Genomic DNA, 18,940 nt, shown 5'->3' with positions numbered 1-18,940 from the left:
TTTAGAAAACAAAAAAGTGATGATAAGTTAAATTCAAATATATGTTAATTCTTCTAAACTTTGTAATTTGCAGTCACCCAGAAAGCCAGCATTACACACATTACGTGCTCATGCCAAAAAGACTTAGCGTCCCTTGCTGAACCCAGGGACTACAGATTACCATTTGTGCATGACATTTTATGCTTGGCACAGCCAAGCTGAGAGCATGCACTATCCTAGAAAGCACTGAGAAGCCTACTAGTCAAATGTGGGCAAGCGTTTCTATCAGAGGTATCAGACTTCACAAACCACAAAAAACCCCAACAAAATAAAACTTCCCAAAACTCAGTACCAGTCAAATGAAAACATCCGGGAAGACTCTAGACTCAATTATGCCTTTATAAATCTAAAACTCCCCAATATTTGGCACTAAAACCATAATAAGTTTTTTATGGAACAGCTACATTTAACTTGTAACTACATACAACTTTTCTATATATTGAAGTCAGTAGACCAGGACATAGTGAAAAGGAAGGAGCATGTCATTGTGAATCAGAACAGGCTCCAAAACTCTTGTCATTCTGGTTTGGAAATTATAAAAGTAACTGATAGTCTGTAAGGACCAAAACAGAGACATATAGATAATAAAAAACAATTTGTACTCCATCAAACACAAAAAACAAAAAATACAGAGGGCTTTTGCTTCCTCTGAAGTTCAAAGTTTCAGAATTTTTATATTATTGGTTTGAACTTAACTATTTATAATAATAACTCCTTTTAGAATTTTTGTTTTCTTAGATCATTAAAGCTCTCACAAATGAGAGAATGATTTTGAAAATTGCATCCAACTGTTCTATGCTGTTCTATGGGAGCTGACCAAAAAAAGGTTTTATAAAGAATGCTGACTGTAAACTCTAGTTCAGATGTGGTCAATGCTTTACGTCTGAAAGAAAAAATGTAAATGTTGTCAATGCCAAAACCACATCAGTAATTGCTATGTATGGTGTCATGGAGGACTGCACTGCAGCACAAACTAATGCCACATTATGATGTTAATTTCTGGCATCAGCAATGGTGACTTACATTCTTTCTTTGAAATGTCCTCAAAAAAGGAGTAGTCATCTTCTAAGGTCAATAAACAACCATTGGGAGCAAGCTTATATTTTTTCACTTAATTTTTACTGGAAAGTACCTAACAAAATTCTTTCACCAAGACGTACTCACCTAAGCTACCCTCATGCACTGTAAATAAGCATTCATAACATCAAAAAATTTTCCTTTCCCCATGAACTTCATTTTCTAAGATGTTCTTTTAGCTGCCCAGATTATGGAAACTGGTTCCAGTCAGCAAATACAATTCCATATTGGCACATCAGTGTTTTGTTTGCACTATTCATGTACATCCAGCAGCTTGAGAAGGTTATATGCCACTGATTTAATCTGTACATTCTTTAAGACAGTGACAATTTCATACTTGTGCTTGTATAACATCAGAACTGCAGTTCTGTGTTATTTTGTGGAGCTTCTCTTGTGTTTTTGAAATAATGCGAGTACTTCACAGTGTAAAAATCAGAGTGTGTTGAACATCCAGCATGACTTTACCAGCAGAGATGAGAAAACATTTATCAAGGTTCCCACAGTTGGTGGTATTTTACTACATTCCTTTGCTGACAAGATCCAGACAGGCCCCTAAACAAACTTCAAACACAGATGTTTAAGTTGCAGTGAGTATAGGTCTTGGTTAATTTTTGTTGGTAATGGCAATTCTACTTAGGACAGTAAAGAAAAAAAAATAATCCATCAACTTGTGTTGTGCACATAATTATTGGATTTATATTTAAATCTTGTCTCTTTAAAAGAATGTATAAAACTTCATCACCTTATTATTATACTAATGAATCAGCAATGTATGACTAAGAAGGAGGCAGTCCTGAGGGGAAAAGCAAATAGCTTTACTAGTAAACAGTCCAGCAATACTGGAAGAATCTTCTTGACTGCTTCTTGAAAAATTCCATATTTAAACATTAATACAACCTGCCTGGTCATCCAGCAAATAGCAGGCTTCATAGTTTTGCTGCAGTCCAATGTACACTTGTCTGTCCTGAGCTTAAGAAAATACCATACATGTATTCTTGAACTGCTTCAGTGCACATTAGAACAGTTGACCTTAAACAAAAGTATTTTACTGATATTGAGAGGCAGCAGGTACAAATGCACTGCCAAAGATGTGAGACTGTTCCACAAAGAGTGTCACAGCTGGGGCTAGATCACCCTCACAGATGTGGAAGAAGAGGTTGTTTATCTCTTGAATCAGTCAACAAAAGGAAGAGGAAGTGAAGCACAGGGTGAGACAGGGCCAGTCATGGACCAGTTTTGCTGGTGTCAATTTTGCAGCCTGTTCAGAAATCAAATGTAACTTTAACAACACACTTCCAGAATTGGCCTGAAGTGCCTTCAGCCCAACATTTCTCCTAGCATCTCTTTAAAAGCCTAGAGGTGTTTCCTGTCTCTAAAGGCATCATCAGTACTGATAAGGCTGAAATTCTTCAGTCTATTGCAGAGCACATCTTAGCAACTGCAAAGGCTTATCCCAGACATAGATTCAAATCAAGCAAAGAAATCCCAGTTGTCTATACATATTTGACCAATCCGTCCAATTAAACATGACAAGCAAAATCTTAGGAGACAGGACAATGTTTCTCTGGCAGTTTCCTCTGATACTCTTCAGAGTGAGAAGTGACTTAAGGTTTCTACAGACAAATGAGTGGCCCTAAAGCAAAATGCATCTACATTATCTTACCTTTGTCTATTGCATAAAAAATATTAATACACATACTTTAGAAAAAGACTGTAGAAGAACAGTGAAAGAACACCAGTTCTAAAATTAATCATTCTACAGACCATTCTTATTACTCATCTCACCAAGATAATGTTTTTACCCAAATCTCAAGCAGACGGATGCAAATTTGATCTCAAAGATTCAGGATCTTTAGGTGAAATAAATAGCTGAGAGACTACCAAGTTCAATTAGGGTTACCAATTCAATGGTTACTAAAGGCTTGGAGCAACTTTTGAACACGTCGGCTTTAAGTTACTAATAGTTTTAACTGTGCAAATAGCACTATCCTTGGTGAAGTGTGCCAAAGAAGAACAAAGCATTTAGAATGCCAGTATTTCTTAATCTAATAAATATTTGATTTCTTATTAACTGAATTTTAATGTAATGGTTACTTTAAAATGCTTTTAAATACTTACTTCAGAATTACACAGCCTGTACCAGTAGGAGGAGCTGTCCAAAACACTTGAATGCGCGTCCTTCTTCTAGGTGTGCTCTCAGTAACAGCAACAGGGCAGTTACTCATGAACTGTGTTTCTTCTTCATCTATGATCTAAATAAATGTAAAGAGAAAAAAGAGAAAAGATAAGGGCATGCATAGCTAACATCTCATGAATACGTTTTGTCAGTTCATGTTTTCCTTCCGTGGGATTATTTATAACACTCTCTCTGCTTAGCTCAGCACTGCTTCGGGTAAATTTATTTCTGACACGCAGATGACTCACTGAAATGAAAACAAAAAGCCCCCAAAATAAAGACACCAGAATATTTCAGTTCTAGGTGAACAGAAGTTAGTCCTTTCTAAGCATGGCTGCAAATAACTTTTTTTTTTTTACTTTTTTTTTTTGTAGATTCTGATTACTCGAGCTTCCTGTAAATGTTAATAAACCAAAAATAAGAGATGCGTAATTTCAAAATTGTATGGTTTTTTTACATGGTGGCAACTGGTTAGGACAGATGGAATATACTAGAGAATCAGAGGTTTCAGTCTGGGTTTTGTTTGCATTTTAAACTAAGCTTAGTTGAAATGGTATTCTTTAGGCATCAAAAGACTCACTAGGTCAAAGGAAGTAAAATGTGAATCATAGTCATCTATAATTCAGAGACCATTATTTAGTCCTTTTTTGCTTGATGGATGTTTAGCAGAAATGTTTAACTGGTATAACTCATCGCAAAATCAGAGAGGGTGACTTGGAACTGGTGCTGTTCTAAGGATTTTACTCAAAGGTGTCTGTGACAAAATAGCTTTCTCACTACATATGTACTTCATGGTTTGTACTTTAAGCCTTCTGTTCATCATATCTCAAGGGAAATTCAACAGAAGCTGCCAAGTTTTATTTAGCAACAGGCAAGACTATGATATTGCAAAATTTCTCTTCAAAAGTGGTCCACTTTCTTTCACAGTACATTGGGTCAAGATTCAGGCAATGAATTACAAACCTCACCACACTGAGAAAGAAGCTGTATTTGTTGATTTGTAACAAGACCAAACTTCAAAGAAGCTTCTTCAGAATTTTGGTTCTAATAACACACACACTTTTACCAGACTGTAAAAATCAAAAGAGAAAAAAAAATCTTCTGCCAGTAACTATAACTTTAAACAAGTATTTTGACAAAACAAACAAACAAAACAACAAACTGTTATACATTCTGAAAAACAGGCAATATCTGTAGTTTGACCATATCTGCTTCCATGAGCTGGCATCCATGATGTTTCACCCAAGGATGCTGCCAGCATTCCCAAACATTTTTAGCTGAGACAACAAACTTTTCTGGTTTTTCATGGCAGAATGAAGGTGCACTGGCCCAGAGGAGAGAAACTATTCAGCTGGACAAAAGGGCAAGGATTAAGGAGTTTTAAATCTAAAACCATTAATATTCTTCAACTTTTTTAATGCTTCATAGAATCTGTGTGACTAAACACAATGCACACAGCTACTGTTTTGCTACATTTTAATCCATGGGAAACATGAGGAAGCATGGGATCTAGTGTAGGCTTAAACTGGCACTGCACACATTCTGCTTCCACTTAATGCACAATTTAACACACTTAACTCCAACATCAAGAAATCCCTCATCTACAATTCTGTCTTGGCCATCAACTATATTTATTCTGTCTGCCTTATTTCTGCAATAGTAAAATAAAGAATAAAACTGTTTCCTTATCTCTCAGAAAGGCCTCAATTATTCAGGACCATAGCAATTGAACTTTTAACCATATTACACAGTAATTCATTCTCAATCTTAACTCAATTTTGGTGGAAGATTTGAGTGAAGAGGAGGTTATTTTATCCATCTCATACAAAACAAATACTATTGTACTTCATATAAAAGTAGGATCATTCCCACTGAAAAGGTTCCTATGAGGTTGTCTGAAAGTTCTTAGAAAGGACAGCTTTCCTAGAGAAGCAGAAACACCGCAAATTACTGTGCAAGTTACACTAGCTCCATATTCTCTTGTCAGATACAAACTGCTGCTGTAATATCATAATTCACATCCTTGGATGAAAGCTTTATGTTGAATTCAGGTCAAGAAAGATCAAGTAATTACCTGTAGGTGTAAATACTTTACAACTAACTAGATAAAAGCTAATCAACAATGAGCAACAAACCTTTCACATGTTGATTTCTCCAAATCTAGTCTACCTCTTGTTTGACACATACTTCTTCAATGAACGTTTCTTGAGAAGCCCAACTGAAATGAACCCATGTTCTCAAAGTATAGAGTTGCTATTTTCAGCTAACAAGAACTTAGCTGCTTTCATATCCCTAAATATAATTCCTTCAGCAATCATCATTATAGACCCATCTGTGAGGCATTTGCATGTTAAGTAAATTCCTGTCCCCAGGTGACTCAATCCTACTTATTTTCTCCCACCAATGAAGGGAATCACAAGCAGCACCAAAATCAAACAAGTAATATTGAAGGTAGGAGTTGTAAGCAAATGTGAGTAGTTATTACAAGTCAAATTTCCAGCAACTGCAAAACCAGAACCTGAAATATTTGTTTGAATTCTAGATAATCGTTATGTTGGAGCGCATCCGTGCCCTCTTCCAGTAGCAACAAATGAACACAGAAATTCAGACATATTTGTACTTCTCTAGCCTACCAAATTCCTGTAATCTAGCATGTTATGATTTTGCTCAAGGAATGCAGATGTCTATAATTAAATAGTTTAAAAGTTCTGGTGGCATGTTAGAGCACAGTCCTGGAAGATCAGGAAGTGGTTGAACCTCAAGGCTACATCACAATTTCCTGCATCACTAACCAGCAAAGCAAGCAGATCTACGCAAAAACGTCTACAAGGAAAACCTGAAGACAAAAGAATAAGGTCCTCCAAAAAGAGTGTCTCTGAAGAAAAATTAGAGAGAAGCTTTCCTCATAAAGACACCTAGTGTTAACAGAATACTGTCAAGAAGTTCTAAACTAGCTGGAAAAATTCAAATGCCAGTTGATCTGAAAGGATTTTTTTCAAAAAATAATTTTAACCTACTTTACGAAACTCAGAAGAATTATTCAGATTCTAGGAGTTCAGATAAATATAAAACCATCTCAAATATATTTATTAAAAAGATGGGGGGCTTTTCCATATACATGGATGTGTGATTCTATTTAAAACATTCTTAAGGGCAATACAGAAATGGTTCATTACTTACACAACAGGATTCCAACTGACATGATATTTTAGAGTAATGGATTATATTATTGCACTCACACATAACACAGGATAAAGCAGTAACAACCTGACCAACTTGTGTGTGTGTGGGGAATTAAATAAATATACATATATTTATATGTAATCTCTGAAAATAATACAATCCTGATTTTTCTTCTGGAATCAAGTCAGACCACATAGAAATGAAGGAAAGAACTGGCAGGAAAAAGGCATGTAGAATAAAATGTAAGATTTTCAAAATTATAGCTTGCTAAAGCCCAGGTTATCTGTAATGGGAAACCTTACATTTTCAGGAATTGGCCAGCAAATTAACTACATATTGGACAAAAACTCCTAAAAACTGAAATAAACACTTGGCTGAAGAATCTGAGGTCTCAGGAGGGGATCTCTAAGTAACTAATTCTTTTAAATCCATAAACTCAATGACATCAAGTCTTAGTGCACTATTTAAGTTTTGGTGTTCTTTTGTGTTTTGGTTTTTGTTTGTTTTTTTTTGGGGGGGGGGTTGTTTTATTTTTAATTATTATTGTAATATCATTGGACCAATTTATATTTCCAGGGAAACTAGTGTAAATCCTGAACAAGACTTTTGGGGTTAACCCAGATTTGAATGAGTGTCACAGAAGGTAGAATTTGGCTGAACTTGGGTAAATCTACAATCATGGAAGTAAGAATATTAAAAGGGAGAATTTATCAGCTCCAGGCTCAGTCTTGCATTCTCTGCATATTCCAAACACTGAAAAGGTTGAAGATGAGTTTTGGGTGTTCCTGAAAAGCAGGACTGGATAACTGCTTAGTTGTTAAACAGATGAATGAGTGGTTTTCTTTTCTCTGAAATGGAACATTTCATGCCGAGTGACAGAGCTTACTCTCTGTTTCTGATTTCTAAAAACTGTTAGTTGAACAAACTAAACCAGGCAGATATCCTCCCTATTGTTAAACTTATATTAGTATTTTAAAAAATTCAAAATGCTATACACCACAAAGAAAGAAATTAGTATAAAGTACAAAAGAAGATTAAGTTAAGCAAATCCTCTACTGACTTGTGTCCATTTCCTCAGTTTAAACCACTGGCTAGGATATTCAGCCCCATTTCTTGTTCTGTGGACACATCATCCCTGTCCACCCACTGAAACAGCTGTGTTCTACTTGAACAACAGAGCTTAAAAAAACCCCAACAAAACACAACAACAACAAAACCAAAAACCAGACAAAGTTCACAAGATAAGCAATTTTGTGGGCAGTTTTTTTCTTTGGAAGAGCTAATATGGAGTATGACCTCCAGGAAAAAAAGCCCTTCCTGCCTGAGAAACTGTCTATGGAAAGTTTAGCAAAACAGCAATTTCTTCTTTACTTTTACTTACATTTACTTTAGATGAAAAGAGAAGATGTATAATGACAGAGATGAAAAACAATAATTTAACAGCATTTAGTAAATGTAAAATGTTATACTGTATATATTTTCTTGAGTTTAAACCACTCTCAATTAACTCAATTGTTGTAATATAAGGCTTATGCTGAAGACCTATACTTGTAAATTGAAAATGACCAATAAAATAAAAGCTATCCATGAAACTCAAAACATAAATGAACTTATTTTCCTGTGAACTGAGACAGTTTTCACCTAAGTAGTCACTATGAGTGGACTTAAGGACCAAAGTTTAATCTGTTTCCTATGAATTTTTCTTCTTAACTGTAACATTAACATTCCTATGAAAACAGTTGGGTCAACTGATTGAAGCTACTTTGTCAGACTATATTACTAATATTTTGGACAGATAAACCAGCTTTTCCCAAGCAACACATTACTATAAATTTCTTTAAAAGTAGCTATTTTGGCTAAGAAAAATCCTCACATTTCATGTTTGAAAGACTTTTAGTAAATACTAAATTCCAGTAGGAACATATTTTTAAATACTATTGCCTTATGAAATCCCTTCAAAGATTCTAGTTTCTTAATGCAGCCAGTATTATCCAAAAATCCTCATCAGAAATGGGAAATTATTTTGAAGACTGAACTTGCTTTTCTCACCTTGGCATGTAAAGATTCAGAGTGCACCAGCTGAGTCTTGCCCAAGAAAGTGCCCTGGCATAAGCATCAGAGCATACAAATTAGTTGCATCATTAGGGACATCAGCATGAGTAAACTGTGTAAAGGAACTTTGGGTGACGTTTTGTACAAAGGCAACGAGTTACTCTGTGCTTTGCATGACAAATGACTTAACTTTATTCTTCACGCTCCATGTTCAGATGACACAGCTCCTTTTATAACATTTAAAATTATGTATTAGTATTCTGGGAAATCGAAAACTTCAGTTTCTAAGAAACAGGACTTTTGGCTCACCTTGATGTATCATTTAATCAAGTTAGACCTAAATCTAGAGTAAATTTACAGAGGTCACACTCTATGCTCAACAATTCCAACATATTCATTTGTGGGTTGGAGTTTTTTTTATTATATTCAGGCAGTAGCTAAAAGACTGAACTTCCTTTTCAATGAAATCAGGGTTCATTTATGGTCTAAAATCAATTTATTTTTAGAAACATAAAAAAAGCAGAGGAAAAAAGTGTACTTTTATGAACACTTAGTCAGATGAAAATAAAGACTACTTTTAAAACTCTGTTCCAAGAGTTAGGAAGTAGAATTGTCCTATTGCAGCCCTACTACAGAATAATGTAACCAGAGAGGATGAGAGAGACACCCAGCAAGGCTATGCTGTGCCAATCCTTTGCTGGCCCCACAGGAACAGAGTCAGCATTAATTAGAGCAGTCCTCTAGCTGCAGCTCCCTTCACCTGAGCCAAGGCCAACCCAAAATAGCAGCTGTAGACAATCAAATCCAATACTAAAGAAAAAAAAAGTGGAGTACAACCACTTAAGCTTCTCACTGGCTTTCATAGATTTCTTGTTTCTCTCCTCCTTATAATTGGAAGATGAGTGTGCAAACTGTTCTTCCATGATTAAAAAACTAACATACTTTTTTTCAGAGAAGATTATAACCTTAATAAACTTCAACAAAGATATGTCCAAGATTCATTGCTTAATGATTTTGCAGAGGGATTACTTATACTCAATGCTATTGTTGCCAAACTCTTTCAGTATGAACATTATTTATTTGGAAAAAAAAATAACTGCTATTTCAATCTGATAAGAAATTTTCACAAGGATAAAATAACTTCAGATAGGTGGAGTCTTAATTTCTTTCAGCCTGGGACAAATGATGCTTGCTGAAGGGAGTGTTATATAAAAATCAGTCATGAATTTTTAGATAACAATAACTTGAAAGCAGGATAACATTAAAGATTTTGTATATTTCTTGGGCAGTCACCACAGTTAGGGCCTTGCATTTAAGCTTATAACACACACATTTCTTTGGAAGGAGAAAAAAACTGTTGCCATTTCTCCTAAATATATGTGCTGCCATTTTATCTAGTTATACATAATGCAATTAGTTACCTCATATTTAAGAGCCCATTTAAATCTAATTTTCTAGATGGATAAAAGGCACTGGAAGCTTGTGCCAAGAAAGAAATGTTTTCACAGCCTCATAAAAGAAAGTGATATAAAATAAAGCAATGTGGATACAACACTTGACTGGAAGCAAGACGTGACTTGTATTGCTGAGCAACCTTTCTCAAATCACTGTAGTACAGTCTGTTTCTCAGTTGTGAAGGGAGGATATAGACATTGAGCTCCTGTTTCAAAATAATGTATTCAATAGCTTAAAAAAAAAAAAGCATACTTCTTATTGTCCTTAATGGCTTGTTATATCTCAAATTGGCCTTAGATTTCATAAATGGGAGTTCTTTGGGAGGGGATTAGACATGAGATACCAGACCTTCAGCTTGCTCTGTGATGTGTCAATAGCTCAAATTAGATGGAAAAGTGGCTTAGAGAATCAACGGGAAATTCAAGTCAGGGAAATCCAGGAAAGCCATAAAGTTGTGTTGGCCCCCTGACTACCAACCCTCTGTCTCATTTTTATAAAAAGAGCAGCCAAATTCTGCCAAAGATCTCCTAGCTTGCTGCATTGATGCCCACAGAACCCAGGAAGCAGAACAAAAGCAAATCTGGCAGAGCTCCAGTTTGACAACTGCATCATTTACATAAGAGTGCTTTTTCAGTATATCAAGGGATTGTAGCACAAATTATTTTAAATGGAAATGTAAATATTGATAAAAAATAAGAACCTTGCTTTGCAAAAATAAATGTTTATATTTTCATTTGGCTGCACACTGGGATTAGAAGACAAACCTTATTGCTTATTTATCTTGCAAAAGCTAAGAGACATGGGACCAGCATTGAAGATGCTGCTTCTAATAAGGAAGGTGCAGATTCATAGATTCTGAATCAGGAAGCTCATTGTCAGTGTAACTTTTACAAAATGGGTAACCTTCAACTGTCACTTTTCTGATCTGTTCTGCCTCACTTTATATATTCACTGAACCAAGGGGGAAAACTGGCCTGACAATCAGGTAATGAAACCACCAATGTGGCTTCAAAACTCTGCTCTGTTTATTTGGATGACTTTCCCTCCAAGTTGCAAAGCCAGTCTCTACCCTGCTGGCCTAGTGAAATGCTTTACTAGTTTTACAAAGCAGAGAGATTCAAGATGAAGAGACTGTGAGAAATCAATCCTGAAAAAGACTGTTGCTGCATGGAGGAGCATTCTTAAGGGCTGTAAAACTCCCTGGTGCAAAACCTGTTCTGATGACTCAGGTGCTTGAACCTTCTCTCCAAGCAGACTGAAAGCCTCTTGTCACTTGTGACGGACCTTTTCTTCTGACTGGAAATTATTTCTTTTCCCAACAAAAAATTGTGAAAATTGATATATTTTATTAAAAAGGAAAATAAATACTGGTGTGGCCTTGCTGAACAGAAGGAAAACATAACTCCGAGCTTCCTCCCCAGGCCTAGCTTTGTGTGTCACCTTCAACTAGGGCTCATCAATATAGCACATCTCTATCAAGAATGTATGCTTAAGTCAGCATGGTCATTTTGACCATGTTACTGCAGTTTTTATATATATATATACACACACAAATAATGCTGCATCTGACAGCGCCAAAAATTCACAAACAACTTTTAGTGAATAAAAGATTAATACCTGGTTGACACAGTAGTCCACTCATGCATGCAGAGGCACGTGCACATAAGGCCAAGTCTATCAATACATTAAAAATATTTTTTCCCCCACATTTTCCAAATCCATATGGTCAACAGTTCATCCAGATTCTGTCTCAGCACAAAATGAAGATTTATTTATATGCAACTAAACCAACCTCCAGGTCTTATGCTAAGCCTGCAACTTAAGGTGATTAAAAAGTCCAAGGTTGAGTGCTCAGTACCTTGCAGGACTGAGATAGATTTATATTTATGGACATGCCTACAGAAAGCTGAAGGACTATCTGATTGCTGTAGCATGTTTTTGCTCTATGTAAATAAAAATTCTGTCAAGATTATTAAAACTTTGTCAAAACTAAAGGAAATTTTTCATACTACTACTAAAGCTTGCCCCAGTTTCTGCAGCAACTGTCTTTACCTGCCTGAGCCCATGTCTTTGCTTCTATCAAAGTACATAAATATTTGCACAAAAATACCACTTGTAAATCCTTGAAAGGATGTCTCTCATTGTGACTAATAGGTATTTCATTAGTAAGGACCTCTAGTCATCACTCAAGTCCAGTCGATTACACATTTTAAATTCAGCAGTCCAGAACTACTGCTCACCACAAAAATAAGCTTTCAGCACTCAGATGAGAAATATAAATAACAAAAATTCTCATGTTCATAATGAAACAATATTTGAGAGAGAAAACACAATCTAGTCCTAAATCCACCATTATCACCATCAGTTCTAGAAAGCTTAACTAAGAGCAGTCAAGAAAATCTGACCTTCATATCAGAACAAACACCATGGACTGGGTGAGAGTTATTACCTATTAATTACTGCATTTCAGGAGTTTGGTAAAGTTGGTGTGAAGGATACTGCTGAGGTGTAGCTCTCTCCTTTGAGATTAATTACCTTATTATGTTTTGATAAGATCATAATTCTTCATGTACTATTGCCACAATTGTATATTGCCAATATATTTGGCACTGTAATGAGCAATGCAGAAATCGAGTGCCAGAGAAATACTGCTTTGAACTCACATAGAAGACATGGGCCTTATCTTCTGCTCACACAGGCACTTCTCATTTACATTTCTGTGGCAAGGAAATCCAGGTTTTCTGTCAGTTCAATTTAAAACTCGGGAACTGCCGTTTTTATTTCAGGAACAACATCACAGATAAGAACACAGTTGCAAGACCAGTCGATCAAAGGAAAAGGGATGCTAAATTTGAGGAGACACATAAAACATCAGATAAGGAAGAAATTTTATAGTGGCTGATCAAACAACATACATAGCTCTTCTACTGAAGTCACCATTCTATGTCTCAGGTTCTCCCTGCAGAATGATGGTAACAGCCTGCCTTCCTCCTCGACCTCTCTCAACTGCACTTGTCAGTGTTAATTGTCAGCCCAAGGAACCTTTTCTAACTACAACTTTGTGGGGTACAGAGCACAACATAGACTTAAACATATGAATGGAGCTTCCTTACTAATATAATCAATAATAGTATTATTGTAGAGGTTACACTCAATTACAATACAGTATTTGATAGCTAAGTACAAAAGAAGTGCCTTTTCTGATATTAGGTGCACCCGAACTGATGAAAGTCATTTGAAATACATAGTAAACTGTGAGTCTGCACGTTTTACTGGATCAGCTTTTCTCAGATGCTTAGTTTGTTCAGGCTTTTTTCATTTATCCCTCATTTTCAAAAATACTACACTACTCAGCATTATGAATATACTGCCAAGAATAGCTACCTCACGTGAGGCTCCTCATTTAAGAAGGGATTTAAGGATTACAGAAAATACATATTGTCCTGCTTGGTGTTGGAGCTTTGAAACATCAGCAGCTCTGGTATATGTGCCATTCACATTCCTCATTAATGTCTCAATGCCAAAATATACATCCCAACCTAGTTCAAACAGATTCCGCACAAATTCCCTTAGCCTTCAGATGACTGTGTACAGAACATAATCTATTTCAGAGAGACTTAATCCCTTGCTAAAACCACACTTGGGGCAAAAATACTGGAGATCTGGAACGACAGGCTCTATGCAGATAAATTTAAGTCTTAGAAGAGCTCTCAACTCTTTTGCTTAACAACTTGCATCAACTGCCTGATCAGAAATAGTGTTCATACAGAAGAGCTGCAGGAAGTCAGGAGGAGTTTGTGGCAGCACTGACAGTAGTATTGAACAAGTACAAAGTCACCATGTTCTTTGTGTCTGAGTGTGGATGTCTGTTAGGCAGCGTCAAGAGATAAGAATCCAGTCTATGGCTCCTCTTGCTTTTGATATGCTGATGAACTAATAATGCACAGATTCTCAAATTCTTTCCTTACTTAAAGGTCATCAGGGATTATAAATTCTATTCCTGAACAATCCCCCTGCCTGTGTGTCCAGGTTTTTCTATAAAGCCCATTTTCACATTACCTAGAGTATCCTTCTGGTAAATTAAACTTGCTTGCTGAGAGTTTCAAGGAAATAAAAAAGTTATGCTTTCTCCCTTCCAGTAGGAGAGGATTCTGCTTCACAGACACACTGCAGTCAGTCAACAGTGAAGCCATAGTTTGGCAAAAAGAAGAGTCTTGTGGGCAGGCTTCAGATTTCTTTTCAAGAGTTTGGTAGGTTCTCTCCAACTGCTGACTGAAGTCCAAGTGCTGTGACTAACCAAAAACCTCACAACGCCAAATATTCAAACTGCATCTGTATTAGAACATGGTTTGGACACTTTTTCTGAATGCTGTCTTGCACATAATTTTCATTATGGGAACAAAACAACTACATGAGTGTCAGGGAAGAAAAGTAAATTCAAAGCTTCAAGGTTTTTTGGTGTTTGATTTGTACTTTTTTTTTTTTCAAAAAAGTTGTTGAATACAGCACTATATTTCATCAGGGTGTAAGATGCCTACTGGAGAACTGTACAATCCTCTTAAAGGAAATAAACATGAAGAAATTGATTCTGAAAAAATAAAATTTAGGGGAAAAGCTTGTAAGAAATACCCTACACAGCTCTGTAAATTAAAGCACTCTAATAAATTAATAAGCTGTAAACTGAAACAGAACTGTATCAAATTGTACTTGTGCATAGATTAACCCTGTAAAGATCAAAACAAATAGTAGTATCTTGCTCTCATATTAATTCCAAGCAAGGTACAGTGGTAGAGATGCACGTTGTTCAAGGCAACTCTCACTAAACCTGGCCTGCCAATCAGAGCCATGCCTCAATGAAGCAGCTTCCTCATATGCTGAAGGCTGAAGAAATTTTTTATTATATTTTACACTATTATGATCAGAGAAATAAAACAAACAAAATAAATGACATCTCTCATACAGATATCACTATCTAATTTTTAAAATCTGAAAACATTTTTAAGTCATAAACAGCTCCAATTCTGCTCCTGCATTGGGACCAAAATTGTACTACCCCTCATATCTGTACAGTAGCTCTTCATAGATACCTTGATTCCATTTTGCTTCAAGTCATACATTGAATAAAATGTTCACTTAGTTGTACTTCTGTACTAATGCATGGACCATGAATTTTGCCAAGTACTTTGCATACATTTATTTTGAACCAAATTAGTAAAGGTTGTGCTTTTGATACATTCACTTCTGAAAATTTTAAGTGCATTTCTGAGAAATATTGCACAGGGGACAGCAAATTTCTCAAGGACAGAAACACAGCAAGACCCAGGTGAGGATGGCAACGCAGAAAGCAGAACCTGCTGAGAGGGTACCAGACAGGAGCACTGACACTTACTGTGTCACAGCCACTGCAACTGCTGCCACAGCCCACAGCTGGCAGCTCTGCCCTGCTCTGATCCAGAAGGACCTGAGGAGCAATAAGGAGTCTGAGGAAGATGGTGGGATATGTCCTACCTACATCTCTTGCCTTGACACTGCCAAGCTGCCTGCAAAATAAAATCTAAACTTCATTGCACTCTCACAGAACAGCTGAAGCTGCAAGCAGTTTTCAGAGCAACCCTAATATATATATATATATATATATATGTATGCATTTGACTCAGTTTTCAAATCCTTGTGGTTTGGCATGCTTTGTTTTGAAATATCAGCTTTCTTTATGTGTGTCAGCTATAAAATGACTGTGGACTCTATACATAGGTTTTGCAATTAAAATTTTTTACTCCCATCTAACTATACATGCAGATGACAACAAAATACGTTGAGAAAAAAAATCAAATTTATCTCTATCTCAGAGGGATTTAATTCTGATGAATCTGTATTTCAGGACTATAAAGCTGTTTCATTTGAAATTTCACTAGGATTAGTAGAAATTCAATATATACAGTCACAGACCAAAAGGGAGGTAAGTACATTTTCTTTGTGGAAAAATCCCCAGCTTTTTGTGATATTCATTAAGAAACTAGAAAAAGTATTTCTAAATCAGAAAGGAAAATCTAAAATTGCAGATCTCTAGCTTCCATGACCTTTTTACTAATACTTCATTACTGCAAAACAGTCAAATCTGTTTGGAATCAAGAACCTGAAGAACAAAACAAATTATGTGAATTAAATGAGCAAAACCTGCATTTTCATTGGGCTCTGTTTCCAAAGCTTTCCTTTGTGCTTTTAGCAAACCCCTTTCAAATACAATAGATTAAAAAAAACAACAACAAACCAAAACAAATGCCAGACATTCCTTTATTTTGAAGGTACATTTAAAAATAAACTAAGTTTCTAATTGATTTGGTAGCATTGCTACACTGAAATGTAGGCTTTAGAAGTCCAATCACTACTAACTAACAGTGGTTAAAAAAAATTATTTTACACAATTTCCAGCTTCGAAACATAGTTTTGTCAAAATCAAGTTTTCTTTGGGAAATATGTCACTTTACTGAAATATAATTGTAAAGGATTTGGAAAAACATAAATGCATTCAAAACAATCCATTCTGAGAGTAAATGCTGTGATTTTTCATCATCTCCAGTATTGCTCTTCAATATTCTATTTAATATTTTTATCTTGTGATGAATACAATAAAAATAATAGGATAGGAGTATATGGAGAATGGCTGGAGAGCAGTCCCAGGGAAAAGGACTCAGGGGTGGTAGTAGATGAGAAGCTGGACATGAGCCACCAGTGTGTGCTCACAGCCCAGAGAGCCAACTGCATCCTGGGCTGCATCAAAAGCAGTGTGGCCAGCAGGGCCAGGGAGGGGATTCTGCCCCTCTGCTCTGGTGAGACCCCACCTGGAATGCTGTGTACAGCTCTAGAGACTGCAGCACAGGAAAGACAAGGAGCTGTTGGAGAGGGCCCAGAGAAGGGCCATGAAGGTGATCCAGGGGCTGGAGTAGCTCTACTATGAAGACAGATTGAGAGAGTTGGGGCTGTTCAGCCTGGAGAAGGCTCTGGAGAGACCCCACAGCACCTTCCAGGACCTGAAGGGGACCTACAGGAAAGCTGGGGAGGCGCCTTTCACCAGGGAGGACAGTGGTAGGACAAGGGGCAATGGTTTTAAATTGAAGAGGGGACATGAGGAAAAAAATTCTTCACCAGAGGGTGAAGAGAGTAGTAAGGCACTGGAATAGGTTGTTTAGGGAGGTTGTTGATGCCCCCTCTATGCAAGTGTTTAAGGCCAGGTTAGATGAGGCCTCGTGCAGTCTGGTATAATCTGAGTGTTCCTGCTCATAGCAGGGAGGTTGGAACCTGATGATCTTTAAGGTTCCTTCCAACCTTAACTTTCCTATGATTCCATGATTCAGTTTCTTCTGCACATAAAGTACTGATGACTTTCTATTGGAATTTTCCAAGTGATGCAATCTTATAACTAGTTAGCACTGTAGCATATTTTGACAGGAAAAATCTCTCATTTCAATCAGTTTTGTTTTGTTTGTTTGTTTTTTAATTTGTTCAAAGATGTCTCTGTGTAGCCCTATTTACTACTAGCCCTAACTGGGACAAAGAGATAGTCTGGTGTTGTTTGGGCGTGCCTTTCATACAGCAGTAACAGAAGAAAGGAAAGTTTTTTTCTGAGAACAGAATTTACGCAAAATCATGTAATTTCAACATACGTGACACAAATAGTCTGACTTACCTATGCAAACACTTGAATAACATGAGCATGGAAGCAGTAGATATAACACAGATTTTCACTGCAGAAACTATATATGGTCCAGCAGGTCATCCCTAGCTCACAGGAAGTCTCATGCCATCTTTCACTTCTAAAGGTGAATTTTGGAGATACAGGAAACCTGCCTTGGTGGTTATGGACGACCAGTTGCACCAGTGTTTATTCAGAGACTTACATTTTGTAGTTTCAATACTATTTTGAAATATTGTCAATAAAATTCAACTAAGAGCTGCATAAAGATCAAGGTCAGCACTCAATCCATTAATCTGCTGTGCTTTTCCATCTTTGGCAGACTAATCTTACAAACTTTGCACAGGAACTCGAGACAATAGCCCTATAAGGTACGTGCCTGTAGAAGAACTTTAAAAACTATGAAAAAAGAACAGGCTCAAAAAAAGGGAAAAACAATATTTGATGGTCAGAAATTCAACCATGTATGAAGGAAAAATTAATTTGCAGAAGATACCAGCACATTAGAAGTGACAGCTTATCTCCAGAATATGAACATGTAATTTGGGTAGAATTAACACGAGGAGGCCAGGAATCATACTTAACAGATGACACACCTATTACTTCTGGGACTACTTTAAGTTTTTTTAAAAATGCACAATATTTCCATGTTATACAGAGCTCAGGAGGCATTGCACCAAGCACTTTACTAAATCAAAATACGTGTTAATACTGCAGTCTCTCATTCTGTGCTAGCAACTGGAAGAACTAAAACATAATATGGATCCAAACCCATTTATTGGTTTAAGGGACTAAGCCTAGAGTGCTAAGAGAGTATTTGGAGGGCTTTTTTCATTTTAATCCTGTAGTAGGAAGGAATTGCTTACCTTTAGAATTTAACAGCACAACAGCTACCACTGCTGGAATTGTTTTTAGGGACCCCACCGTACAGAGTGTTGCCATGTTTTAAAATCCTCATGTTACATTTTACACTCATGGCTGGAATGATATATGTTTCACAAACACTTGTTATTTAAGCATGGATGGTACTTACATGCAAGCAGAAAGGTAACTGTTTAAACATTCCTGAGTTGGGAGGCAAATATTGTATGTAGGGAGCAGAACTACTGAAGTTTAATTATGGTTAAACTGTGATATGTGTTCTGCAGTAATTTCCTTCATTGTTTACTCTTCTGTCAAGTGGATATGAGAAATTCACATTCTACAAAAATGTTTATGGAATTTAATTTGTGCAAAACTTCAAAATCTTCAGCAGAAAGGCAATATAA

The 18,940-nt window shown here is 36.4% G+C and overlaps 1 protein-coding gene across 1 annotated transcript in view; it reads right to left on the bottom strand.

Annotated features, from left to right (window-relative positions):
- The window catches only part of SPON1 (spondin 1), a 187,619-nt gene that overhangs the window by 147,123 nt on the left and 21,556 nt on the right, over positions 1-18,940 (bottom strand). Inside the window, exon 3 of the mRNA XM_051622213.1 lies at positions 3,235-3,368. Coding sequence (XP_051478173.1) covers positions 3,235-3,368 — 134 coding nt within the window. The remainder of the gene's footprint in view (positions 1-3,234; positions 3,369-18,940) is intronic.

Source organism: Apus apus, chromosome 5 (genome assembly GCF_020740795.1).
Source record: "Apus apus isolate bApuApu2 chromosome 5, bApuApu2.pri.cur, whole genome shotgun sequence".
NCBI classification, from domain to species: domain Eukaryota; kingdom Metazoa; phylum Chordata; class Aves; order Apodiformes; family Apodidae; genus Apus; species Apus apus.
The sequence above is the reverse complement of the archived record's forward strand: the minus strand, read 5'-3'. Positions and strand labels throughout refer to the sequence as shown.